Below are 27807 nucleotides of genomic sequence, written 5' to 3'. Positions count from 1 at the left end.
ATCAACCAAACTGATTTTCAGGGATTCTTCCAACACTGCAGTTCTATGAATGACTCTCTCACTGTTCCTCTGTTCCTACTGTCAGCTGTTGAAGTCACCCCTTGTGTGTACCACTGAGGCAACCTCCTGATTTGTTTCCCCCATCAGTCTCTTTGCCCTTGCAGTTTGCCATACATATCACTCTAAATTAATAGTTTTAGAATAATCCTTTCATCATCTACTTTGCTCAAGAAACTACGTATGTTCTCTTTTTCCCAAAGAGTCAAATACAGATACAGCCCTTAGCTTACTTTCCTTCATAGACGTTCTCTATCACTGTTATTGATATTAGACTCTAATTCTCAACATATGCTCTTCTAGAATGTGAACCCTGTGTTATTACAGTTCTTCATCTTGATCTGTACATAGTTAGCTCATTCATCTAGCCACACTTTTGTCTTAATACAGTATTCCTAATCTCTGTTCTCCTTCCTGCCTCCCACTATCTAGACAGACATATATACTTGTTTTCCTGGTAAGTTTAGCTCAAATTTCACCTCCCTCCTGACTCTTTTTGACGAGTTTGTGATATACCTTTTCCTAAAATACATAGGTTGACTTTTACAGTTCTGCACTGATATGATGGTATCTATGAATACCATTAAAACATTGCTCTCTTGAGCATGTAGTAGGGCTGATATAAAGTATATGCTTAGTAAATGATTATTTCTTTGCAGGTTTCAAGGAAGAACTTCCTTATATGTGATTTCTCCCCAACTAATGATTTCCCTTTGGTTTTACAGAGGCTGCAAGTCGGGCCATAGTCCAGTTCTTGGAAATCAATCAGAGTGAAGAAGCCAGTAGAGGCTGGATGCTTCTGACAACAATTAATTTGTTAGCATCCTCTGGTCAGGTGAGTTCTTTGTTTTCATGCTTGACAACTCACCCTCTTTTTTTTTTTTTTTTCCAATCCTCTTGGGGTTTTATGAAATTAAATTTATCATATCCAAATAGGATTTTACAGTAATCATTGTATTCTTCTAATTCTTCTTACACATTATTCCATGCTTCTCACAACATCTCTATAAAGAGGTTAATGTTTCCATTGTACACATGAGGAAATGCCTGACTTATCTTTGTCATGTCCTAACACACACAGATCGTGGTACCATTGGTACAGCACACTGGGCAAGGAGATGGCCTGCCTGTGGCCACAGGGTAGCAGCCCAGGAGCTCCAGCCCCACAGGCCCAGCCCAACACTCCTGTAACCACGTTAGGGAAACTCTGGCTAAGGAAGAATCACCTCAGATTCACATAAGTTCCCTTAGCTAACAGGGAATAAGGCACATGTAAAATACTTTAAAATTTTTCTAATTTTTATGGAAAATAAGGAAATATTGGCATTTTCAGGATAATATGTATTACCTTCCCACTTGATTTATTCTGCAGATTGCTCTCCCTTCCTCCCCCTTTAAACCAGCCTTAAGCATCTGTCATGATATATATGCCATGTGATCATTTGTGTGCGATTTGGATACCTGATTATTGACCTGTGACGTTTTGGGGATGAAGGAAGTTTATTCAACCTTCTAAAATCCAGAATAGAATTACCTATCAAAGCCCATACTAGTCTTGAGAATGGCAATTGTCTAAATTACTATGGACTTTCAAACACCTCACGGAGTTTCTGAAAGTGACTGTGACACCAGTCATACTACCGTTGACAGGCCACAGGAGAAACAGTGCGTATTCCCAATTAACCGTATCCTGAAACTAGTTACTAGCCTGAAGTGAGTAGCACTTGGTTTTTTTTTTCCCCCCTTTGGAATGGCTTGTTTCCTTTTTTGTTTGCTGGTTTGTTTTGTTGTTTTAAATCAGAAAGGAGTCAGACCAACTTGCCCTAATTGAACTAGAACTGTCAGAGCTTTAGCATAGAGGGCCCACATCCCAGGAATTCCTCAGTCCAGGGCAAAAGGAGGTGTTTATTCACCCTGAGTAACCTGCAGATAGTCCTAAAGTGGACCATTGTTTTCAAGTATCTGTGACCGTACCCGATGACTATCAAAATACCAGTCTACTTGCTGTTGATGGTAGCTATCAATGCCTCTCTATATTACTGTCCAAAACTTGGTTTGGTTTGCAATAACATGTGAAATAGTAGTGCATAATTGGAGCATTTCTAAATTTTATTCATATTTTCTGTAGGTATTATATTTTTCTTTCTCAGTTGTGAGCAGAGGCTGTGTCCTACCTAACCTAACACACGGTGGAAAGTCAGTAAATGTGTATTAACTTAAACGTACACAGATGGGTAGATGTCCTTAAAAGTACAAGGATCCAGAGTAACCTAATCACTTAAAAAATTACGAATATTAACCTAATCACTTAAAAATTGTGAATATTGCCAATTACCTTTTAATCTATCAATTACAAGATGAAAATGAAAAATCATATCATTTTGCTTAATTGGAAGGGTTAGCTAGTAATAATCCAATTGGGAAAAGAGACATCTTAAAAGAAAATTCAGTGTTATGTTTTGAGCTGACTTGTTTCCGTGCCATTTTCTGTTGGCAGCAGTGAGATACAGGGATGACTAAAGCATGGTCCTGAATCAACAAGTTGTAGATGAGGCGGATGAAGATAATACTATGAAATGCAATGATGGGCTGTATGTAGTGCAGTGAAAATAGAAATGTGGGAGCTATAAATTTTGTAGGTGAAGGTAGGAGGAAAGATGAATAATTAAGGAAAGTTTCAGGCATGAACAGACACTTGAACTGAGAGTTAGTTGGAGACATGGGCCTAGAAATAATAAATTGAGAAGAGCAAGGGGCTTTTGAGTGTTAAGGGAGGGAAATGATCATGGATATGTAGAAAGGGGCCAGATCTTGCAAAAGATTGTTCATTAAGCTCTCTCTCCTCCCCATTACCTGGCTGCTGCATTATTTCAGGCCCCATCTCTCATGGTTTTCTGTACTAGTTTCCTAATTACCCTCGCTTCCCTGCTCTTTAATCTATTATCTATACTACCATCAGCTAATTTTCTGAAATCTGGTTCTATTACTCCTTTGTTTGTAACACTTCATTAGGTCCCCAGTGCCAGCAAAATAAAGTTAAAGTAGAATGGGAAACCACATGCACAGGTCGCACAGCATTATACACCTGAGGACTGCTTAACCAGCTCTCTGGCTCGAGGCAGGGTGTGGAAGTGATGAGCCTCAACTGCTTCCTTTGTAAAGTGAGGGTCATACAGTAATAGAATCTACCTTGTGTGATTGACTTGAGGATTAGATGAGACATGTATTTAAAGTGCTTAGCCTTATGTCTGTTCTATAATAAACACTCACTGAAGATTAGACATTATTATTTTGACTTTTCAGAAACTTTGAACTCAGGTTCCTGAAACATACTATACCATATGGCCCAACCTCCTGTATACCCTCTCAGGTGATCTTTCCTCTCTTATTTTAACTCCTACGCTTTTTCATTCCACTCCTGGCAGTATTGATTGTTCCCTTTTATATTAGTCTGAATGTACCACCATTATTACACTTAAGAGGTAAACTTACAGTTTTTGGCAAACCTTGGTAACTGCAGTCTTCTGAAGGGCAGGGGTGCTTCACGATCGCATGCCCAGCTTCCAACACACTGACTGACATGCCCTAGCATTCAGTAAATATTAAATAGAAAGGTTAATAAACTAATCAACAAATGACTCTAATTTGTTGATCTTCAGCATGGAAAAACTTTTTATTCCAAACTGCACTATGGAAAGATTTTGATTATTATTATAGCATTCATCTTAACAATACTGAAATGTTCCCCAAAAGAAGGCCTGAAATTTCTTCCTCTAGTAATCTTTGAAAATAATGTAGAAATAGTTTTGTGTGCCAGTGATGGCTGTATCCTTCAAGTGCCCTTCCAACCATGGGAATCTACAATAAGAATAAAATAAAAGTGATAGTAAAGCAACTACTAATATATAGTTTAGTACTTAATATTATCTTTGCATTTATTATCTTACATAACCCTCATATTAATCCTAAGAGGTGTGCACCATTATATCCATTTTATAGGAGAGGAAAAAAAGAGGTAGTAAAATTAGTTTGTGCAATTTCATGGTTAGGTTTCTTTTTCCTAAATCCTAAAGCTTACGTTCTTTGAAGCATGCTGCCTCAACTTAATAAATAATAAACATCTCAATATTTGATTAAGACAAACAGAAAATGAGTATTCATCAGCATGGAGTCATTTTAAATTTTTTCCAGTCATTTAAAAAGTTATTTTGATAATTTTCTGGCTTAAAATTTGTGAGTTTCCTTACCTATACCAAGTACAGTTACGTCTGTTTGTCTGTTTATCTATTCACTTACTTACTGGTTTGTTTTCCAGAAAACCGTGGACTGCATGACAACGATGTCAGTGCCTTCCACCCTGGTTAAGTGTTTATATCTGTTTTTTGACCTTCCACATGTGCCTGAGGCAGTTGGAGGTGCACAGAATGAGCTACCTCTAGCAGAACGTCGTGGACTACTCCAGAAAGTTTTTGTACAGGTATGGACGGTGCTGTTTGCCTGGCCATCTGTCCCAGTCTATTTAAAGTACACTAGGTATACTCCTTAAATAGATGCTCTGCCTGTACCATTTTCTATGGTATTTCATACTGTTTATTATAAACTTAGTTCATCTCTTCTAACAGTCACATTTCTTGAATCTGCACATTTCTTTTGAGAAGTATTTGAGTGAGGGATTAACAAGTTTGTTTCTCAACAGACATTCAATTATTAAGATTATCTTTGATACAGCAAAAACACCTCTAAAATGAACTAAGCAGGGAAAACTTTTATTGGTTATCATTATAAGTTTTGGGTAATATTTCTTCTAATGTCAAGAAAGTCCATTTTGTTGCTGTCTATATACAGGAAGTCCTTAGCCTATAAATATTTCCCTTAGAATAGACAGTTTATTTTAGTGGCCTCTGCCACTTCCTCTACTCCCTGCCTATAAAAACCCTTCTTTTCCACTGTTGCCACTCTTCTTTAAGTGGCATTAGCAGGTTAAGTAAACCTTTGTTAGCTAGCCTGGAAATACTGTCATCATTTTGATATTCTTTCTTGGGAGAACATTTTCAAAACAAGCAAAACTACAAACATTTAGAGTATCTGTCCACAGGGAAATACAGTATTTAAAAATACATGTTTGACACAAAAAGGCAAATACTTTGTGATTCCATTTATAAGTGTTTAAAGTAGTCAGACTGAAAAGTAGAGCATTGGTTGCTGGGGGCTGGGGGCTTGGGGGTAAGGAAAAGAATTGTTGTTCAGTGGTACAGAGTTTTAGTTTTGCACAATGAGAATGTTCTTGAGGTGTGTTGCATAAAAGCGTGCGTGTAGTTAACACTGCTGTACTCTATACTTAAAAATGATTAAGATGATTAAATTTTCAGTTATGTGTTTTCACCTCAATTTTAAAAAAAAGCCCACACCTGTTTGAATCCAGTTGTCTGAAATAAAATGCAGATTTCTCATCTCTAAAATGAAAATGATGACACCTACCTAAAGGGTTTTGGGAGGATTAAGTGAAATGATACCCAGAGCTATGGTTCTCTGCTTCAGACATGGTAGACATGAGATAAAAATATTTATTGTTTAGTAAATAATTGTGACTGCTGCTGTTGCCGCCGCCACCACCACCGGCATCACTGAGAGTAGGTCGAGAGAGCAGAGAGGACGGCAGGTCTGCGGTACTGAGGCAGAGCCCGGTACAGGTGACCATCACACCTCCTGTGACTGGGGGCCTTGCTGCAGGAATGACTTGGCTTTGCTGAGGTCTAGCAGTAAAGGTTGAGGAGAGGGAGACTAAAGCAGTTTAGAAAGGAAAAGACAGGATTATCAATACAATGCTAATACAACAAATATTTATTGAACACTTGATTTATTAAGGTACTGTGGTTAACATCCCTTATCTCATGTTAATTTGCACAGCAGCCTGTGACTTCAGACCTTTTGTTTTCTCCAAAAATGATGATGTGAGTGAATGGCAGAAACAGGCTTAAAACTCAGTTTTATCTGACTTGTCAGTTAGATTAGATGAGAAAAACAGTGGGAATAAATAAAGGAAGAAATCACATAGGAATTAAAGCTGCTTTAAGACATTGCTGACGAATGTAGTGGGTTAGTCTTTGCTAACCAGAGAAGAGCCCTATTTCAGTAAAGCCCTGCTGAAGAACTAGTTAATACCTTAGGCAATGAATGGAAGCTTAGCTTTATGTATTTAGTACTAAATAAATACAGCAAAGATTTCTTCTAAAACTTAAAAAAACTTTTTCCTTATATCTGAAAGCAGTGGGTGCTGACTTTCAACTAAATGTGGGATTCATTTTAGTGTATTGGAATCATTGAGTGTTAAGGCCAAAATGAACTCGGAAGAGAATTTAAATGAAACTCCTCATGTCATTTACAGTTATGGAAAGTGGCTGTGATCCGCAGCAGCTGCGTGGCGGTGATTAGAACCCAGCTCTCCTGCCTCCTAGTCCTGTGCTCCTTTAGGGCATCACTTACCCTTTTTAGTGCCTCACCACAGGCTGGATGTTGTTTCCATCATTTTGTCTAGAAAACCAATGGAAACAAACTTACTAAATGTTTTCAGAACACACAGTGTTTGTGAGAGATGAAATCCCTATGTTTATATTATGTGACAGATGGTTTCCTGGGACCTTAGCGGTTGGTACTGCTTCATGTAGGCACTCTTTTGTTTTGTTTTGTTTTTCATTTTCTTTGACGTGGCCAATTACTGCTCTGCCACACTTGGCTGGACTTAATAACAGAGTTCCTGCAAACAGAAGTGGTTAGTGTAGGGGCAGAAGAGGAATGAGATGTAGACTCTTCAGTTTTCTATTTAATAAATTGAAAAGATTATACTAGATTAATTTTTAATTTTTTAAATAAAGTATAGTTGATTTATAGTGTTTCAGGTATACAACAAAGTGCTTCAGTTATATATACATGTATTTATTTATATATAAATAAAATCTTTTTCAGATTCTTTTCCATTTTAAGTTATTACAAGATAGTGAATAGAGTTCCCTGTGCTGTGTAGTAGGTCTTTGTTTATCTATTTTATGTACAGTAGGGTGTATCTATTAAACCCAAATTCCCAATTTATCCCCTGACCACTTTCCCCTCTGGTAACCATAAGTTTGTTTTCTATGTCTGTGAGTCTGTTTCTGTTTTGTAAAGAAGTTCATTTTGTATCATCTTGTTTGATTCCACATATAAGTGATATATGATATTTGTCTTTCTCTGTCTGGTTTCACTTAGTATGATCATCTCTAGGTCCACCCATGTTGCTGCAAATGGCATTATTTCATTCCTTTTTACGGCTGAGTAATATTCTGTTATATATAAATCTCACAACTTCCCTGGCCATACGTCTATTGATGGACATTTAGGTTGCTTCCATGTCTTGGCTATTGTATATAATGCTGCTGTGATCATTGGGGTGCATGTATCTTTTTGAATTAGGGTTCCCTCTGGATATATACCCAGGAATGGGATTGCTGAATCATAGGATAAGTCTATTTTTAGTTTTTTAAGGAATCTCCATACTGTTTTCCATAGTTGCTGCACCAAATTACATTCCCACCAACACTGAAGGAGGGTTCCCTTTTCCCCATACCCTCTCTAGCATTTTGTGGACTTTTAAAATGGTGGCCATTCTGACTTGTGTGAGTTAATATCTTATTATAGTTTTGATTTGAATTTCTCTACTAATTAGTGATGTGGAGCATCTTTTCATGTGCCTATTGGCCATTGTATGTCTTCTTTGGAGAAATGTCTATTTAGGTCTTATACTTACTTTTTGATTGAGTTGTTTGGGGTTTTTTTGATACTGAGTTGTATAAGCTGTTCATTTATTTTGGAAATTAAGCCCTTGTTGGTTGCATTGTTTGCAAATATTTTTTCCCATTCTATAGGTTCTCTTATTTTCTTTATGGTTTCCTTTTCTGTGCAAAAGCTTTTAAGTTTTATTAGGTTCCGTTTGTTTGTTTTTTCTTTTGTTTCCATTACTGTAAGAGACTGATTCAAAAAAATATTGCTGTGATTTATGTCAGTATTCTGCCTATGTTTTCCTTCAGGAGTTTTATAGTATCTGGTCTTACATTTAGGTCTTTAATCCATTTCTTTGAGTTTATCTTTTATATGGTGTTAGAGAATGTTCTGATTTTATCCTTTTACATGTAGCTGTCCCATTTTCCCAGCACCACTTATTGAAGAGACTTTCTTTTCTCCATTGTACATTCTTACCTCTTTTGTCATAGGCTAATTGACCGTAAGTGCGTGGATTTATTTTTGGACTTTCCATCCTGTTCCATTGATCTGTGTGTCTGTTTTTGTGCCAGTACCACACACTTGATGACTGTAGCTTTGTAGTATAGTCTGAAGTCAGGGAGAGTGATTTCCTCCAGCTTCATCCTTCTTTCTCAAGATTGTTTTGGCCCTTTTGGATCTTTTGGGTTTCCACACAAATTAAAAAAATTTTTTTGTTCCAGTTTTGTGAAAAATGTCATTGATAATTTGATAGGGATTGTGTTGAATCTGTATATTGCCTTGGGTAGTATGGTCATTTTAACAATATTGATTTTTCCAAGTCAAGAACATGGTATATGTTTCCATTTGTTTGTGTAGTCTTCAATTTCTTTCATCAGCATCTTTCAGTATTTGGAGTATAGGTCTCTTGTCCCCTTCAGTAGGTTTATTCCTAAGTATTTTATTCTTTTTGATGCAATGCAAATGGAATTGTTTCCTTAATTTCTCTTTCTGATATTTTGTTGTTAATATACTAGATTATTTTTAAGAATCCTTTTGCTTTTGAAGATTAAGAACTAGTTACCTTAAGAGTCAACATCACAAAGTTAAATCTAGCTTATTTTTGAGAACCATGATTTGATTTGGAAATAAGTATTTTATTTTGGGGTTTGTTTTTATGTTACAAATTAAAGAAATGACCATCTTTCCTTCTAATCACATAAGGGCAGTGTGAGAATCAACAAAAAGTACAATCAGCAATACACCCTTCTGAGCATATATTTTTTGGCTACAATTGGCTGTCTTTTTTTCATGTATCTTTTTTATTGAATTGGACACATATGGGAAAAGTTACACATACTACATGTATTAATGGAAATCTGGTATTCAGTCATTTCTCCAGGCATTTTTTGGTTGGAGGATGCTTGTACTTACTGATTTTATAAATGTTTTGTTGTTTCTCCGAATGCTTGATCTTTTTTTCCTGTTATGTGTTAGCTGTGAATGAGAAAATCTTACATTTAAGTAAAATTTTGCATTGAAGGAAATTGGAAAAGCAAGACCTAGCCCTCTCAGACAAAATACGGTATTTTAAATACTTTTTTCTGTTTAGCATTTTCCCCATAGATATTAAAATACTCAAATTCCATGAAGTTACTGTAAGAGAATAAAATTATTTTATAAATTATAGCTATTTTATTCATTTTGTTTATTTTTAAGAATATTTAGACGAAAAGATTTATTACAGAGAAAAAAGTTAACTTTTCTTGACACCAAATTGAGATTCAAAGAAAAAAATCCATTGAGGACAGAAAACATAGCTGAATTCCCCAAGTAGCAGGCAACCTTAGTGCTGTAAACGCTTATGTAATATGTATTTTGCAAATCATAGGTGAGGAATAAATTCTCATTCCAGAGTTTAAGACGTGTTGAATTTTCTTTGAAAGCCATGCTTTAGAAGATTTTTGGCTATCAGACATAATTAAAAGATACTTCTGAATTACGATGATTTTATTATTCTAATATCCCCTTCTACTTGTGTAGTAGGTAGAGCAATTTGAAAATGTTTTTAAAGATCTGTTCTTCCATCCTTGTCTCCCTAAAACTGTCCCTTTTAGAGAAGAAAATTACATTTTACCTATGACAGACTAAGAATTAAAGAACCAAATTAGAAACTAAAATGTTGATCTTGAAAGTTACTGTTAATTTATTCCATTTCAGGGTAAGGTATGCAAAAATACATGGTGAAGAGAAGATAGTAAGCATAGAATGTTTTTTTGAAAAAAAATAAGCAGATAAAAGTAGGGGTGGTTAACTGTCTTACCATAAAACACTTCTAAATTATAGATGTCTTTTTTAATGTTGCCAAAGTTAGAGCACTCATCATTGTGGCTTTAGTGATATTACTCAGTGCTGACCCTGAACTTTTGAAAGTTTTAATAATTAGATCTAGTCCTTCTCCAGCTCCTTCCTTTCAGCAATCATTCTTTTATTTATATACGTATTTTCTTTGCTTGTTGTTTTAGATCTTAGTGAAACTCTGCAGTTTTGTTTCTCCGGCGGAGGAGCTGGCTCAAAAAGATGATCTCCAGCTTTTATTCAGTGCAATAACCTCTTGGTGCCCTCCCTATAACCTGCCTTGGAGGAAGAGTGCCGGAGAAGTCCTTATGACCATATCCCGCCACGGTCTTAGTGTCAATGTTGTGAAGTATATACATGGTGAATATCTGTTAACGTATTTATTTTAGGTCCTCTGAATTTCTTTCATTTTTTCTCTTCTTTCACATGGTGGCAGATTTATTTTTATCTCTCAGTCCTCCAAAGATTCCATTTTAAATTAAAAAGTATATTTGCCAGGAGAAAAATTTATTTTTTATTTGTGAGGCATTTCAAATGTAAGAAATTCACATTAGTTCCAAATGATGGATATCTAAAAGAGTTAAAATAATTGCATTAGCATGTAAATGATCAATCATAATATAATGAAAGTTCTTTGTCTTTATCATAGCCTGTTCTTCTCTCCTCTTGCTGGAAAAAAAAGGCTTTTTTTCTATGCTATAGTTAGAAGTCTTTTTGAAGATATTTTGTAAGTAGGCAATCTGATGCAGATAAATGAAATTAGGTGGATTCTTTATCAGCACTATGGAGAAATTGTTCATTCTTTTTAGCTCATATACGTATCAACTGTCCCTTAAAATGTCTAAATAGACATTTGTAGTATTATTTTGTATATATATATATATATATATATATATATATATATATCACTAAAAAGTCTTTCAAAATAATTTTTAATACAACTGTTTGTTCACTTGCCTGACATCAGTCCATCATTAAAAGTTTCTTGCCTCTATTCCTATGTTAAATCCTCTTAGCTTTTGTTAAGTGACACTGGGTTTCTTGAGACAAATACATTTTATTAAAGATAAGCAAGGGAAGTCTTTGAAATGCCTACAATCCCCAAAGTCAGTATTAACTGTTTTAAACTAGTAATATATAGTACAAACATAATTTTAAAATTTATTTCCTGAAATTTCTATATCTTACGGGTCTGTATTTACTCTAATTTAAACTTTTAACTAGTTAATAGATTTTTTTCCTTAGACTTAAAAGATAGTTTTAATTTTTTTCTTCCTTTTACTATATTAATATAAAAGATCAAAAATATCATTTGGCAGCAGGCAGTCATTGTGTTTAATGACAAAACATAAATATGATATAAAAGTGATAATAAATGTCAACTTATTTTAACACTTCCTGTGTTACCCTTTGTTTACTACTTTGAAGCAGAGCTTTCCTAGTGAATTTGAATCTTCTATTTACTTTTAGAATGTGTAACATTTGTCTTACAGTATTTTATAGATACATTAAAATTTAATGCCTCATTTAATGTTTTGTTAAACACCAGTTAAGAATGAAGAAAATGTTCTTAAGCAATTGACATGAATTATATATTTAATTCTTTTCTTTTTGTTTTTAATTAACAGAAAAAGAATGTTTATCTACATGTGTTCAGAATATGCAGCAGTCAGATGACCTGTCTCCCCTAGAAATTGTTGAAATGTTTGCTGGGCTTTCTTGTTTCCTCAAAGATTCCAGTGATGTTTCCCAAACTCTTTTGGATGATTTTCGGATATGGCAAGGATATAATTTCCTTTGTGATCTCTTGCTTAGGTAAAACCTTACAATTTAAGAATCTATTTTCAGTGTCTGCTCAGTCTTTTCAGCAGAAGAAATGATGTAGTTTGGGGTTATGGGAAAAAAGAAATCAACCAATCACTTATTTAATTTTAGCTTTAATCACTTCTTTTTATTCCTGTTCTGTCAAGAGGGTACAAAGTGAATTTAGCATTAAATTGGGAAATGGAAGCTGCAAATGTGGAGTCAGTGGTTAGATGTGAAGAATAAATCCGCTCTTTAGTAAAGGGTGAGGAGTTTAAATGAGCTAATTAACATCTTCCTAAAGTATAAACTCTTCTTGCTTAATTATATTTTTGGCTTTCCTTATTAGTAACCCCAGTGTTATTATTAATGTAGTTAATAACAAGAATTATTATGCAGATTGAATGAAGACCTTACAAATGTATGTATAAAACAAATTAGTCAGTCTAAAAATCTTTCAGTAGCCTCCTCTTTCATCTCAAATGTTTGGTGCAGATACTGGCAAAATGGCTGATTACAAGTTTATTAGGAAGAAGATACTTATATCTCACTAGTTGCTTCCAGACCATGAAATATTTTTAAATCATTTGATCTACTGTAAACCAGCACTATTTTGTAAACTTTTTATTTTTAATACCAGTTTGACCTAGTTGCCATTACTTAATACTAGGCAACCCTCAAGAATATAACTTTGCATGTATATCCTAATTTGCAAATGATAATATATGAAAGTTAATGAAATAACCATTTCACATTACTAATTGATGAAATCCTTTGAGAATGCAGATTGACCAGATAGTATCAAGAGCCTTAAAAATGTTGATATTCTTTGACACAATAATTTCACTTGTGGTTGTTGATCCTAAAGATAAAATTCTAAATGTGGACAAAATTTTATGTATGTTAGTGCTTCTGTATTCTGATTTCTACTAGCTGTCCCACTCTCCACTCCCCAAAGCCATGGTTGGCTCCTCATGGCCATTAAAAGCACACCTATGGTGAGTTTATACTAACATGGAGAGCCATGTACACAACACTCATAAGTGGGGGGGAAAAAAGGTTACAATATTCTGTGTATGGCATGAAAATAATTGTTAAAATGAAACTTTCCACAGTTAGTTTAAAGAAATTAAGGTTGTTTTCAAAAGTTGTTAGACTCTCAGCTTTACTTAAATGTACTCTAATGAGAGTATCTGACTTAATTAATGAAATAAAGATAAACTCTTGCAAATCTTCCCAAGGAATTCACTTTTAAAGTTGTTAACAGAAAATTTCTTAGAAAAGAAATGGTTAATACGGTTTTTGATTGTAAGCAGTGAATCTTTTATCATCTTAGAACCTTAGGGAACTTTAGAGATATTTAATCTAATCCTTTAATGTTATATAGTCTTTCTACCAAAAATTAGTAATTACCTAAAATAACACTGTTACTGGCAAAATCAATATTTATCAGGTCTTCTGAGTATAGATAATAATTTCTTTCAAATATAGTGTAATGCCTTATAGTAAAATTTATGGACTTAATAAAAAAAGTTTGTTTTTATATAGAAATAATGTAAGAAGAAATTTCTTGTGGTACTCTATACATTCATTTATTGCATATAAAACCGAAAATTTCTGTATTAAATTTGAAAATACAAGAGAAAACATTTGCTAAGTCACACTTTTCCTAGGTTGGAACAAGCAAAAGAGGCAGAATCCAAAGATGCCTTGAAAGACCTGGTTAATCTGATAACTTCCCTAACAACGTATGGTGTCAGTGAACTAAAACCAGCTGGTATTACCACAGGGGCACCCTTTTTATTGCCTGGATTTGCAGTACCTCAGCCAGCAGGCAAAGGTGAGTCTTTTTCTTTCCCCCCGATTCTGATCCACTCAAAGAAATAGAGAAAGAATGAATTAGTCTGACTTTTCTCTTTATTTGTGTTATTTGTATAAAGGTAATATACTTTTTCATTAAAGTTGGTGCTTTTTATGGTGTAGTTTATTGAGTGACAGTCTTTAGCAGATGAAATACTTTAAAATAATATAAAAGTATCATAAAAGCAGTGGAATTTATATTTTATTTTCACTTTGTTTGTTTATTGAAGGGGAGGTAATTAGGTTTCTTCATTTTTTTTTTTTTTTTTGAGGAGGTAGTGGGGATTGAACCTAGGACCTCCTGCATGCTAAGCATGTCCTCTACCACTTGAGCTATACCTTCCCCCTTAAAATTTGCATTCCAACATTTTAATAATCCAGACATACCTCTTTTGAATGTTGACACACCACCCATTTCCACTTTCTGCAGATGGAGCTTGATTCACACTCTGATCTCTATGCCTGTCTTTACGTGAGATGTATATAGAAAGCACAGGTGCAAATGCTTGTATTTTATTTAAAACTAAACAGACCTAGGTACAGAGAAGTTACATTACAGGAAATAAATTTTATGGTTCAGATTTTCTAACTTTGGCTTTCAATGAATGATCTTTTACTAAGAAAACTTTTTGTGTAATTAATAACATTTAACTATGGGAGAGTACAAGCTAGTTTTACTGTTTATTTAATCTTTTTAATGCACAATAACCATTCTGAAAATACCCGAGTACAGAGGCCTCTAATAATTTCTTTCACATTATTGTTACTTACTAAATATTCAATAGAGTTAAGATACTTGCATGTAAAATTTAATATCAACATGTCTGGTTATTTAAATTTCACAGCACTTTATCTGTGTATTTTATGACAGAAGTCAGCAGTTATAAATGTTTAAGTCACTGAGAATAAATAGATATACTAGACTATCCTAAATTTATTTTGCTGGAGAAAATTATACTGAAAAATTACAACTTAGATTGAAGTTATCAAAACTCCTTCTATAAGATGTACCTTCACTGTATAGGTTATACAGAACTTTTTAAATAAGTGAAATCCAAGAATATTTTACTGAGCAGTTCAAGGTTTCATTTTATTTAATATTATAGAAAAAATATTAAATGAACTCTTCTAATTTATAGGCTCTAGCTTGAGTATTCCACAGTTAACTCTTTCTGTGAGTTAATGTAAAAATAGCTCAGCAATGTACTTCCTATTTTGGACTTTGTTTCATTTGGCTGATCAATTTGATTGTGACACTGGGAAAAAATTTAGTTACAGTAGTGTAATTTTTTGTAATGAGAGATTTAATGCAGCTAAATTAATCTTCCTCATATGTCTGCCTAACTTTGTACCATCTATAACATGGATAATAACTATATAACCTAGCACCTTTGAGAATCCAGTGACATCATGTCTATGAAAGCAAGGTTAACTAGAAAGGATGCTATCCTCAGAGTCAGAATTCAGGTGATCGTGAGTGACCTAACCTTGATATTATCAGTTTCTTTTTCAGAAACATCAGTGCCCTTTGCCCTGGCAACCACTGATGGGCTTTGATTTAGCTCTTTGTAAAATTTCATAAACTAGACTCATATAGTATGTAGTTTCTTGTATCTGGCTTTTTTCACTTTCAAGATTCATCCATGTTATTGCATGTATCTGAAGTTTGTTTCTTCTTAATGCTGTATAGAATTTCATTGTTTAGATATCCTGAAATTTGTTTATCTGCTCACCAGTTGTTTAACTAGCGTGAATAAAGCTACTCAGAACATTGATATAAAACAAGTCTTTGTGTGGACATATGTTTTCATTTCTTTGGGGTAAATACCAAGCAGTAGAATTGCTGACTCATATGCTAAATATATGTTAAACTTTATAAGAAGCTGCCAAATGTATTTTCTAAAGTGGCTGTCCCATTTTTGCATTTGCATCAGCAATGTATGAAAGTTTGCTTTACATCCTCAGAAACACTTAAGTGGTGTTAATATTTAATTTTAAATACTCGAGTAAGTGTATAATAGTATCTAACTGTGTTTTTTAATGTTCATTTTTCTGAATTATTTCAAGCATCTTTTCATGTGCTTATTTTCTGTCTGTATCTCTACTTTGTGTCAAATCTCTGTGCCCAATGCTTGATGGGGTTGTTTGTTTTATTGGAATTTTAAGAGTTCTTTCACTATTCTAGATAAGTCCTTTGTAAGATATGTATACATTTTGTAAATGTATTCTCCTAGTCTTGATGTGCCTTTTCTTTTCTTGGTAGTATCTGTTGAAGAACAGAAGTTTTTAATTTTGATGAAGTCCAGTTTATCACTTTTAAAGTATTTTGTGGGTTTTGGCCCATATTGAAGAAATCTTACTTAACCCCAATTCACTAAGATCTTCTCTTGTTTTCTTATAGCAGTTTTATATCTTAACTCTTACAGTAAGTTCTATGATACAGTTTAAGTTAGTTTTTGTATATAGTAGAAAGTAAAGTTTGTTGGGTTTTTCTTTCCAATATGGATATCCACATGTGCTAGAGCCCTTTGTTGAAAAGACCATGTGTAACCGTGTATCTGAGACTTTTTGCAGTTATACTTCATTAATTAATGTGTCTAACTTTAAACCAATACTACATGGTGTTGATTACTTTATCTTTAAAGTAAGTCTTGAAATAGTCATTTAAGTTGTCCAATTTTGTTCTTCCTTTTCAAAACTATTTTGGATATTCTAGGTCCTTGGAACTTCTGTATAAATTTAATAATCTTCATATCAATCATTGAAAACAAAAAAATCCTGCTGAGATACTGAGTGGAAGTACACTGAACCTGTAGATCAGTTTGGGGAGAATTGACATCGTAACAATATTGAATCCTCCAATTCATGAGTTCCATTTACTTAGGTCTTACTATTTTCTCTCAGTAATGTTTTAATAGTGTCCATTGTATAGAACTTTCAGTTCCTTTGTTAAATTTGTTCTTAAGTATTTTGTTCTTTTTGATACTGTTAGTGAATAAAATTGTTTTCTTAATCTGTTTTGGATTGCTTCTTGCTTGTCTATAGAAATGCAAAAGATGATGGACTGTTGTACAGGAATGGAGATTAGGAAATACAGTTGTGATGATGCCATGTTTAGCACTGATAGAACAAGGCAGTGAGAGTCCTCTACAGATTTTAACTCTTTGGTCTGGACTGTTTATAAGTTAAAGCTGTATATGTTCTGATATATTTGACAGTCTTTATTTTACTTTTTGTCAATTATTTGTTCAGGGTACTTTGGGAAACATTTTCTTTGACTTCACTGATTTCCCTTTCAACATCTATGAAAAGGAAATTATTGTTATCAAGGAATTTTTACCCATTCATTGATAATTACATTTAAAAGGGAAAACATGAGTATATTTACCTCATGTTGTTGTATACATAGGTATAGTTTACCTACCTTATTTTTACTGCTGATTTTAGATCAAGTGAAACAGCACAGAAATATAAAATTTAAAAGAAAAGGTAAACTGAGTTAAGTGAAGCTGGTAAATGTATGTATCTGTATATGTTAAAGGTTGAAAAATGACTTCTGTTTCTGTGTTATATAGCAAAAGCTTTTATAAAACTTTGTATCCTCACTAGTAGGGAGATTATTCTAAAGAAGGAAGTTAAAGAAAAATGTAGCAATCCTTCTGTTTAATAGCAACTCCATAGTGATTTTTTACCTTAACTGTTCTACAAACATCTTTGCAAGGTGGTACTCCATAATTCATAGCTCACCACTGCTTCCAAATTTGTTCGCTAAACACAGGGAGTGTTTTTCATGTATTTTTAATAGAGAATGTACCTCTTCATAAGAAAAGACCATACCTGTCTTTTTCAGAACTCTTCTGTGACTTCACCTTTATAAACATTTTCTCGTAGTACATTAATTCTCATAAAACTTTAACCAACATAAAAAGATAATGTGTTTTTCTTTTTTTGTATTTTTGTTCATGCTACTGACTGAACTGTTGTTCCTCATGAGCTTACTTTGAAGACCCTTTATCTGTTCTGGTTCCCTTTATTCTGGATGCAGATGTGTCCAGGCCTGACGTTCAGCTGACTTGCAGGAGTGTAACACTGCAGGTTGTTTATAGTCAGCCTCCATGCCAACTGGTCACTCACATGTGTAATTCATTTATTATTTTCTGTCTTACGCTTCCTAAACATTTATTGGCTCCTCCCTCCTTTACTAGCCCTACTGCCACTTGGTTGAGGCTCTGTAGATCACTCACCTGGATTATTACCATAGGTGTCTTTGTAACTGTTCACCTTTCTGTTCCTCTGTACTCCTCACGGCCATTCTCTGCAGTGTTGCATGGAATTCTGAAAATAAGAAAGCTCTGTTCTTTGTTGTGTATGTGTTTATTCTTCTAAACCTTAGAATAATTCTTTTGTTTCTGCTTTTATGGTCTTGAGAGTAATGGGATCGTGATTGTCATCTTCTAGAATAATTTCCTCACTTTACCCTCATTTCTTTTAGTTATTTCTGTGCTAAACAGATGAAAGTCAGTTAATACAAATTTTGATACTTATACAGGGTACATCTGTTTACTTAAAATATTAGAGCATCAAGTATCAGTATTCCTGTCATATATATATGTGTGTGTGTGTGTGTATATATATATATATATATATATATATATATATATATAGCATGCAGTCTTTTAATTATCCTTTAGGTTTAATTATTATTCTCCCTTTCCAACTGAACATTGTAGGAACCGAATGGCGATGACAGTCCTCAATAACTACTCCTGATAATACCAGCACTTACAATGCACTTCAAATGCATATGCCGCTAATTTTGATATTATTACAACTCAGCCATTCTTTTAGGTACTTTTTCCTGACAGAAGTCCAAATTACTAGATTCTGTTTAGCTTCATTGTATATAAGGTGTACTAAATTTGGAAATAATATTACAAACAGAAAATATCTTTTTCTTGATTAGTCGCAGGAAATGATTGAATTTTACGTGCAGTATAAGACTGGTTATTCATTTGGTTAAAATGCTCTGCTCTTGAAGCTGGTCATGGAGACCAGTTAGTCTTGATGTTCCTCGGTCATTTACTGTGATCAGCTTACTTTAACTATTTGCTAATGGCCTCTTCATGAATTAGATAACAAGGGGGATTCAGGATGACTCAGAGCAGATTCATTGCTGTAAGTAAAAAGAAATTACTGAGAGCCAAATGTTCTATTGACCATTCTAGTGTTACCTTTATTTGCAAGGATTACCACATTCTACTGGCTTTTAATTGTGTGTGTATTTGTACACACTGTGTTTGATTCAGCTCTTTGTGGTGGATAATTTGTTCTTGGGGTTGGTTGTTAATATGTCTTATCTTTTGCCAGTGACATTACTTAAAACCAGATAATAAAGATGAAACTTGGCAAAATGTCAACTTTTCCATGTTACCCTAAATTCAGCTCTTTTTAACTCCTTTATGGCGAGAATTGGTATTGTCACTTAGTTGAAAGATGCAAGTTATTGATTAGAGTTATTCTTTAACCTTGTCACCTGTAGTCAGACTTTCACATTTGTATGTTCATCAGTCTATCTAAGCTTGTTCTTTGATTACCTGCAGGTAATAAAAAGTAGAAATGTCCTCAGAAAGTACAAGCATACTATTAATAAGGAACTGGAAGTAAAGATTTGGCATGTGTCACACATGGAATAAATTTATATGCTATAAACGAACAGAAAGTTGAAATCATATATAGACTGAAGATTTTTTAAAATCTTGGCAGTTTTTAGATAATGTACCAGCCAGAATTTCTAAGCAGTCTTTCTAACCCATTTAATATTTTTCCTAGTTCTGTATTTATCCTTCCTAAAATCCAGCTTATTCTGTAAGGCTCTATTTTTTGGTCACTCTTGCAAATGCCTGTACTCCTAATGGTTGTGAACCTGGCGACAATTTTTATAAGTAGATGCTTGTTTTCATTTGCCTCAAATACTTTCTATGTTAATATCTTTATAATTATTGTCACTAATTTGCCTCTCAAGAGCCAGTGTATACAGATTTTTGTTTTGTCCAGTTTGTGTGTTCAAAAATCAGATATTTATAAATAAAGCTAGTAACTGGCCATAACCTGTTTTAACAAATGCATCTGTAAAGAAATTGCACTTTTAACTTGAAAACAAAATAAATTTCCAAATTAAAATTTATGAAAATTCTAGTAATTAAAATGGGACAGCTGAAACTTAGAGAAGTTTTTTCTCCTCGTGTTTTCCTGGTTCCATTCTTGCTGCTTTCAGGCCTGTTACCTCTTCAGCCTCGAAATCATTTCAGATTGAGAGGTCACTGGTCTTATAGTCAAGATCAATCTTACAGATAATAAAAAGCTACAGTCCTGCACATTTCCAAACTCTGAAGCATAGGCCTATGTAATACCCTTTATTGTTTCTAAAACATGTAATGTTTCAATATATACAATTCTTGAATCAGAATATTCATAAAGCTGCATTAAAAGCTTGATCAGTTTTGTTCTTTATTTTTAATTAAATGACTGAAACTGATGAAGAAAAAGAAGACCTTTTGTGAAAACAGGATGTGTTCTCAAATAGTTGATAAATGTTACAATTCATGATCTGTTTAAATAGATTAGTTTGCCATGAATAAAATGTCACATAGCACCTACTTTTGTGTTCTTGTTTTCTATTTTAGGTCACAGTGTGAGAAACGTCCACGCCTTTGCTGTTCTTCAGAATGCATTTTTAAAAGCAAAAACCAACTTCCTTGCCCAAATCATTCTTGATGCCATCACAAATATCTACATGGCTGACAATGCCAATTATTTCATCCTCGAGTCACAGCACACACTGTCACAGTTTGCAGAAAAGATTTCAAAACTCCCGGAAGTACAAAACAAATACTTCGAGATGCTGGAATTTGTCGTTTTTAGCTTAAATTATATCCCTTGTAAAGAACTTATTAGTGTTAGCATCCTTTTAAAATCTAGCTCCTCTTATCACTGTAGCATTATTGCAATGAAAACACTTCTTAAGTTTACACGACACGACTACATATTTAAAGATGTGTTCAGGGAGGTGGGCCTTCTGGAGGTCATGGTAAACCTTTTGCACAAATATGCTGCCCTCTTGAAGGATCCAACTCAGGCACTAAATGAACAAGGTAAAGCATTTTCCATAATTTTACTTTTATTTGACAGAGGGGTTTGGACAGAGTGTTTTGTTCATGTTTTGCCTTTCATTTGATTATTGATTTGAATTACTTAGTAATGTGCATTATTGTGACATCCTTGTGAATATTTCTTAGAATTAACTTGTTCATTCAGCCTCTATTAGGGAATTAGGGAACGGCAGTGGGGGCCGGGACAGGAGGTCAGGGGATAGAAATATGTTTTGGTGGGTGAGAATTTAAGATAAAAACTGAGGAAAACGTTTATGATCCACATGACTAGTGCCTACTACTTTCTGTTTCTAAGAGGGAATTTAAAAAGCTTCTGGAAACAATTAGGGTGTGTCAGTGTCTCAAAATGTTTTTGTTAATTACGGAGCGCAAATAAATATATCTTCTTAGTGATACTATTTATACACATGTATTATCATTAGATACCTTAAATTTGGTGTTTTTCATCCTTTCTGATAAATCTGATAAAAGCATAGTAGTATTTGGCACTTAGTGTTAAATGTGTTGAATGGGTTAATACAAGTTGAATAGATAGCATTATCCATAAACTTTTCTTTCTTTTTGGTGCCTTAGAATCTAGCATTCTCCTTTTGACCTCCTTGATTAGCAAAGCCCCTGTGAGAATGAGAAGGATACACTTTACTTTGATTGACATTTTCCTTTCTAATAGTTGTTAGATACCTATAGCTTTCTAGCCACTCCAAAATAAAATTTGTAAACATTGATTTTGACTTTACTTTTGGTAGTTGGTAGACATGTGTATCATTTTTAAAGGTTGTATTATATCAATTGTTTTAGGGAATATTAAGGAAATTTTTTGTAATTATTAAAACAAAACTGAATCCAGGAAAAAAATAAGCTTGTAACTTTTGTGATACGGACCTTTTATTTCTCTTAGGAGACTCAAGAAATAATAGTTCAATTGAAGACCAAAAACATCTGGCTTTGTTGGTTATGGAGACCTTGACAGTGCTTCTCCAAGGATCAAACACAAATGCAGGTAATAGAAAAGCTTCTAGCAAATGCTTTTGGAGGTTATTACCTCTGTATGTCTTCTCTAATGATTCTTGCTCCTGAGATGCTCCTGTTAGTTAAAGAAAAAGCTATTAATTTGATAATGGTACTATCATAGCTCTAGAAATGCAGTACTTTTGACTTTAAATTTATGAATGACAAAATATATAACATTGTTATTACTTCAAAATATATTCTTATATTTTATTGCTTTTTATAGTGTGCCTTGTATTTGAAGTATTTTTTCTACTTTTTTATCTATATAGTGCAGACTCTGTCAAATAACTTTGCTTATTTAAATATTTTCTGAAACATTTGCTTCACATGATGATTTTCTTAATTATTTAGTAATTCAAGTTAGAGTATTATAATGTTACAACATTTGGGAAATACTGAAAAATGATTCTCTAATACAACTTACCTCTCCCAGGTGAAAATGGATTCATTAAACTTTTGCTTTATCTTTAATCTCACCTTCTCTTCAGTCCTTTTCTACCTGTCATTAATAGACAGTCCAACTATATTTATGAAATATCACTCTTGCTTTAAAAAGAAATTACTTAATATTTTAGCCAGTGTCAAAAACCTCTCAGTCAACAATGTCAATACAGCTTGGAAGGAGTAAGTGACACGGAGGTGAGCTCAGATGAGCAGCTGGGTTCAGATCATACAGAGCTTTTTAGGCCATGCTAAGGAACTTGAATTGTATTTTAAGTGTTATGGGAAGCCAAGAATGAATGGATGGATGAATGAATGAATGAACAAATAAACAAGCTAGCAAACACACAAATGCATGCACATTTATTTGCCTGAATACAGAGGAACTCAGTATGCAACATATTTAAAATATATTGTGTGTCCCAGACACCAGGCTTGGTGTTGAAGATGGAAAGATAATTCTTGTCCCAAAGGAATTACAACCTGCTGAGGAAAGATATAGACAGGTAGTTGTATAAATAATTATTGAAATAGAGTTTTGGCAAATGCTAAGACAAAGTTGGATGAATTTGGTAGATAAGTCAAACAATAGGTATGATGAAGTTTAATGGGGGTGATATTAACAGTTTGTCTGTAGTACCATAATCTCCTTATTTCCACTAATGAGGTTTAGTTGGCTGAGATAGTCAGAAACATAATAAGGATATACTAACACGAATTTACTTGGCAAATTAGCTTTTGATACGACATGACATAGAGTTACACAGGAAGGGACTGAACAGTTCTACTGATGTAGGAGAGTGGAGAGCTTACTCTGTAAGACCAGAAGTCACTTAATCCATCTCCCAGAGTACCAGACATTTTCAGAGTTCTTTTCTTATCGACTATCTTTTCCTTGTTACGAAAGATGTTATTACTTGTGAAGTCTCAGGCACATAAAATACTGCTTTGCTCACAGTGAGTAGTCAAAAACCATTAGCCATTATGATTATCTGATGGGCACTACCTGGCAACCAGGAAGTAAACATGGCCTTCCATGTGCTAAACCTTAGCACGTGACTCACACTCACTTCAAGGTTATAGAATTCTCATAAAGTTAGCAAATAGAAAGTCACTAAATAACAGTGGCCACTGCCTCAAAATACACTGACATTTATTCATTCAGGAAACATTTACTGAAACACAAACCAGAGGGAAATCCAATTTTAATGGGGGACCAAACATATAAACACATAATATTAAGACTGTTTGATGTAAACTGTTGCAGTAATGGCATATGCAAGATACTCTAAAGGCATAAAGGATAGAACGATTACTTTGGAGAAAATACTGATTGCTAACTTAGATCACTTGGCCCATATATTTTTTAATACTCGGAGACAGTATGTGAGAAGTGTCATTCGAGGGCAGGAGCACAGGCTGTAGAATGGGGCTATGCAGGCATAAAACCTGCTTGGCTGCTTGCTGCCTGTGTGACCAACCGTGGTCACGTTACTCAAATTGGTACATCTCATGTGCTCATCTCTACAGGAGGGGATGAGGATTGAATAAATCAATCTGTATGAAGCCTTTGGAACAGGACAATGTCTGATGCTTTCTGTCAGAGTTTGTGTTTGTTAGTGTGCTCTACCAACTGAAAAGTTTGGTTCCTTGTAAGTTTTTTCATTGTGGAATCACTTACTCCATTCTTTTCTTGCCACTATTTTGGAAGCCTTGTTCAGTTTAAAAACATTTATCTGGGATATTGTTCATCTGAAAGCCTTTCACTAAATTGGTTTCACATACTGTTCAGTAAAGCCCCTACAGAAAAATATTGGTCTCTGGTATCTACCTATGGAATTTCTGAATGTTCTCGCTTTGGAGAATTTGGACATGATGAACATATCAGGGCATCCCAGCATCAAGAAAATCTAGAGAAAAATTTGTATATGCCTTTACTGACATCCCACAGTGCAATTTTGTATTGTAATTTGAAAGGTGAAACAGTTGGGTAGTTTTTAATGTGCATTCTTTTGAGTTACTCTTTCTGCAGAAAGATCAGATTTTAATTCATCTGGCCTGTCTCAGAATGTCTTGAGTTAGCCCATGTTGTTCTTTTTTCTCCCTCCTTCAAGGAATTTTTCGAGAATTTGGAGGTGCAAGATGCGCGCATAATATAGTGAGATACCCTCAGTGTCGGCAGCATGCCCTGATGATTATCCAGCAGTTGGTGCTCTCGCCAAACGGGGACGATGACATGGGCACTCTCCTGGGGTTGATGCATTCAGCTCCCCCAACAGAACTGCAGCTGAAGACTGACATTTTAAGAGTAAGTTTGATAAGTGTGCTGTTTTTACTTTTGCTAATAAAATCTGTAGCTATCTTTAAATGACTAAGAACTATTATGAGCTATTCTTGCAATTTTTCTTCAAGTCTAGCAGAAGAGAAGTCAATGTCTTTAACCTGGCCTCCAAGGCCCGCTGGGCATCAGCTGACTCTTTTCCGTCTGAGTTCCTCTCCTTGGACCCTCACCCCATTCCTGCCAGACATGACAGGAAGTACAGCTGCCTTCTGAAATTGTATATTTCTTTAGTAACTTTTGCTTTACTCAATTTGTTATCAATAGTGAAAAGTTTGCGTTCTTTTCTTTATGCTGTTGTATATTTCATCCTGTTTTGAGTGTAATGACGGTTTGAATATGTGTTTTCATTTAAAAGCAAGATTCATCTGACCCCAATATATCTGTTAGACAAAAGGAAATCTACATGTGTGTCAATATTGGGGAGCATTTGTATATTTGAAAGGATTGTTGGGGGGAAAGTGCCTTTAAAAGTGGTTAAGGTTGCCAACTTTTTAAACATGTATTTTCCTCTTTTCTTGATATCTTTGTAATTGAATTTGTAAAATGTTGGTAGTTAAAGCCAACAAGAGGTAATGGTCTGACCTGTAATGTTAAGGCAGTGTTGTTCTGGTAAATGACTGTGAGACTGGAGGAAGACAGGAGGGGGGTCCTGATGGGCTGCATTTACTGATATCCATGTATCAGTACTCCCACTGTGACCTACTTCAGGCAGCTGATGTGTTACTGAACGTGGATTGAGGAGATGTACAGTAGCACTCCATTGTATACTACCTCAAAAGCACTGATAATAGGAAAATATAGAAAATAACTAAGAAGTAATGAGTTTTATTTATTACTTTCATTTTTAAAATAATTTAGTTTTAAACTTATAGAACTTAATTTCTACTTATGCTTATGTTTTAACAACTGGCACGCAAAAGTCTCAAAATACAACAGTTGGCTCTCATGACTAGTTCAAGCTGGCTCCAGCGTTCCACTGTTTTGAGGGCATGAAGTAGTGTTGGAAGGCACCAAGGAGGATTTGGGATCCCAATCTCAGTTTCCATTTTTGCTACATTCAGAATTGCTTTTCACTGCCTTCCTTCAGTTGACTCAAACACAGACCTGTGTAACTTAATTTGTTGTTATTTGTGCACAAGCCTGAAATTCCATGATAGGTAGTATTCTATAATTCTGCTGATGCATAAATTTGAATTGTAAGCATTATATTTATGTAAATGTAGATAATTACAGCTGATGATTTTTGTCTGATTTACCACATAGCATCTATTTCTCCTTGTAACTTTGGTGTTCACTACATTATCATTAATTATTGATTTCAAGTAGGATATAAATTTATTTATGGTATTTAAAGTTTCAGATATGGAGAGAATGCCTAGATAATGCCAAAGTGCCAGTTTTGAGGTGGTAGCAGGTGGACTTATCCAGAAGCACATAATACAGAGTACGACCTGACTGAGGGTTAATAAGTGCTGGTTTTTCTAGCTCCTATCATGATTCTGTCTAGCAACATGCCTTTGTATAGATTAACTCTTAACTCATGCTTCCTCATGTATAAATAGTACTCGTCCTGTTTTTCCCCAGTGTGTTTTTGAAGATGATGATGATGGTGATAGGCACTCTGCTAAGGGTTTTACATGCATTTCCTGAGAAGTAAGTCATTGTTGTTGTCTAGGTTTTACATAAGGGAAACTGGCACAGAAAGGTTAAGTAATTGTGGTAAAATCCTTTTTAATGTTGGAGTCAGAATTTCAACTCAAGCATTCTGACTCTAGCCCTTGCATTTAACCACCAGATTAGGTTATAAGATGTTTAAAAAGAACAAGAAGTTATGAAGTCTTGTGTTATAGGTTGATATTGTAAGCATAAGTACAGTTTATTAGAGAAGATATGGAAATTGATTGGTTGCAGAAAAATGGAAGGAATATACTGTATTTCAAAATTGTATTTACATATACAGATGGCATATTTCCTGCTTTTTAGAATAATCAGATATTGGTATGTACAATGAAATCTTTATAATTTCTGAAGTAGTGTATTTCAAAAAGATAATATTAATATTTAGCCTTTCCCTTTCATAAGTAACATTAGAAATGTGTGAAGTATTTTAATGGCGTTTTCAAATGTAATGACTGGGAAGATTATAAATTGTGTCTTAAGTAATACTAGATTCTCATGGTGTCTCAGTTGTTGAAACGGGGGCAAGGAGCCTGTGTATCTGCAGATTTCAGATTGCTGTTTGGGGCAGGATAGTTTCATGGTTCAGTGCATGAGTAGGGACATCTGACTGCCTGGCTCTAAATCCTGTCTCTGCCATTGTATAAGCTGTACAGTCTTGGGCAAGTTACTTCACCACATTGGGTCTCAATTTTTCTTCTACAAAGTGTGGATAATGATAGTGCCCAACGTATAGAATTATTGAGAGGATTAGATAAATTAATGTATTAAAGCATTTAAAGAAGTACCTAATATATGGTAAGTGTTCCATAAAATGTTAGGTAATTTTATAATTTGTTATTTTTAATAATAAACTAAGTTAAAAGTATAACAGTTCAGAAAATAACTAATAGTTATAAAAGATTATTTTACCTGTTTGGCCTTCAGGTGTTACTTCTTAGCGCCGATAAGCTATTCTGGGCAAGAGCATGCTTTCAGCCCTCCAGCTACAGTTCACTTTGCAAGAGAGAATGTTAACAAGTCCTCTGAAGTGACTCCTCTTTACAAAGCACCAGGATATGGTCACTTTATATGAATATAAATACTTAAGGCTTCCAGGTCATCTCTGAGCCTTTCTAGAATAAATCAGTTTATATACACACTCAATTAATTGTAAGTTTTCATGTTTAAAGAGTGTGTAAAATTACACTAGAATATGTATTTTCCTCATTTAAAAAGATTACTTTGTAAAAATCACTGAATTCATTGATGTCATTATCCATCAAATACATAGGAAGCTTTTCACCCAGGATTTGGATATAGCCTTTTTCTATCAAAAGAAGTATGTGGTAGTGTTTCCTACAATTATCTTCTGCTTTT

At 34.2% G+C, this 27807-nt stretch overlaps 1 protein-coding gene across 5 annotated transcripts in view; it reads left to right on the top strand.

Annotated features, from left to right (window-relative positions):
• Positions 1 to 27807, top strand: part of WDFY3 (WD repeat and FYVE domain containing 3) — a 241446-nt gene that overhangs the window by 103074 nt on the left and 110565 nt on the right. For all 5 annotated transcript variants that reach the window (XM_072942738.1, XM_072942743.1, XM_072942751.1 and 2 more), the window contains 8 exons: positions 783 to 892; positions 4373 to 4534; positions 10314 to 10506; positions 11775 to 11961; positions 13623 to 13789; positions 20493 to 20960; positions 21877 to 21978; positions 24545 to 24738. In XM_072942738.1, coding sequence (XP_072798839.1) covers positions 783 to 892; positions 4373 to 4534; positions 10314 to 10506; positions 11775 to 11961; positions 13623 to 13789; positions 20493 to 20960; positions 21877 to 21978; positions 24545 to 24738 — 1583 coding nt within the window. The remainder of the gene's footprint in view (positions 1 to 782; positions 893 to 4372; positions 4535 to 10313; positions 10507 to 11774; positions 11962 to 13622; positions 13790 to 20492; positions 20961 to 21876; positions 21979 to 24544; positions 24739 to 27807) is intronic.

Source organism: Vicugna pacos, chromosome 2 (assembly GCF_048564905.1).
Source record: "Vicugna pacos chromosome 2, VicPac4, whole genome shotgun sequence".
In the NCBI taxonomy this organism is placed as follows: Eukaryota; Metazoa; Chordata; class Mammalia; order Artiodactyla; family Camelidae; genus Vicugna; species Vicugna pacos.
The sequence above is the reverse complement of the archived record's forward strand: the minus strand, read 5'-3'. Positions and strand labels throughout refer to the sequence as shown.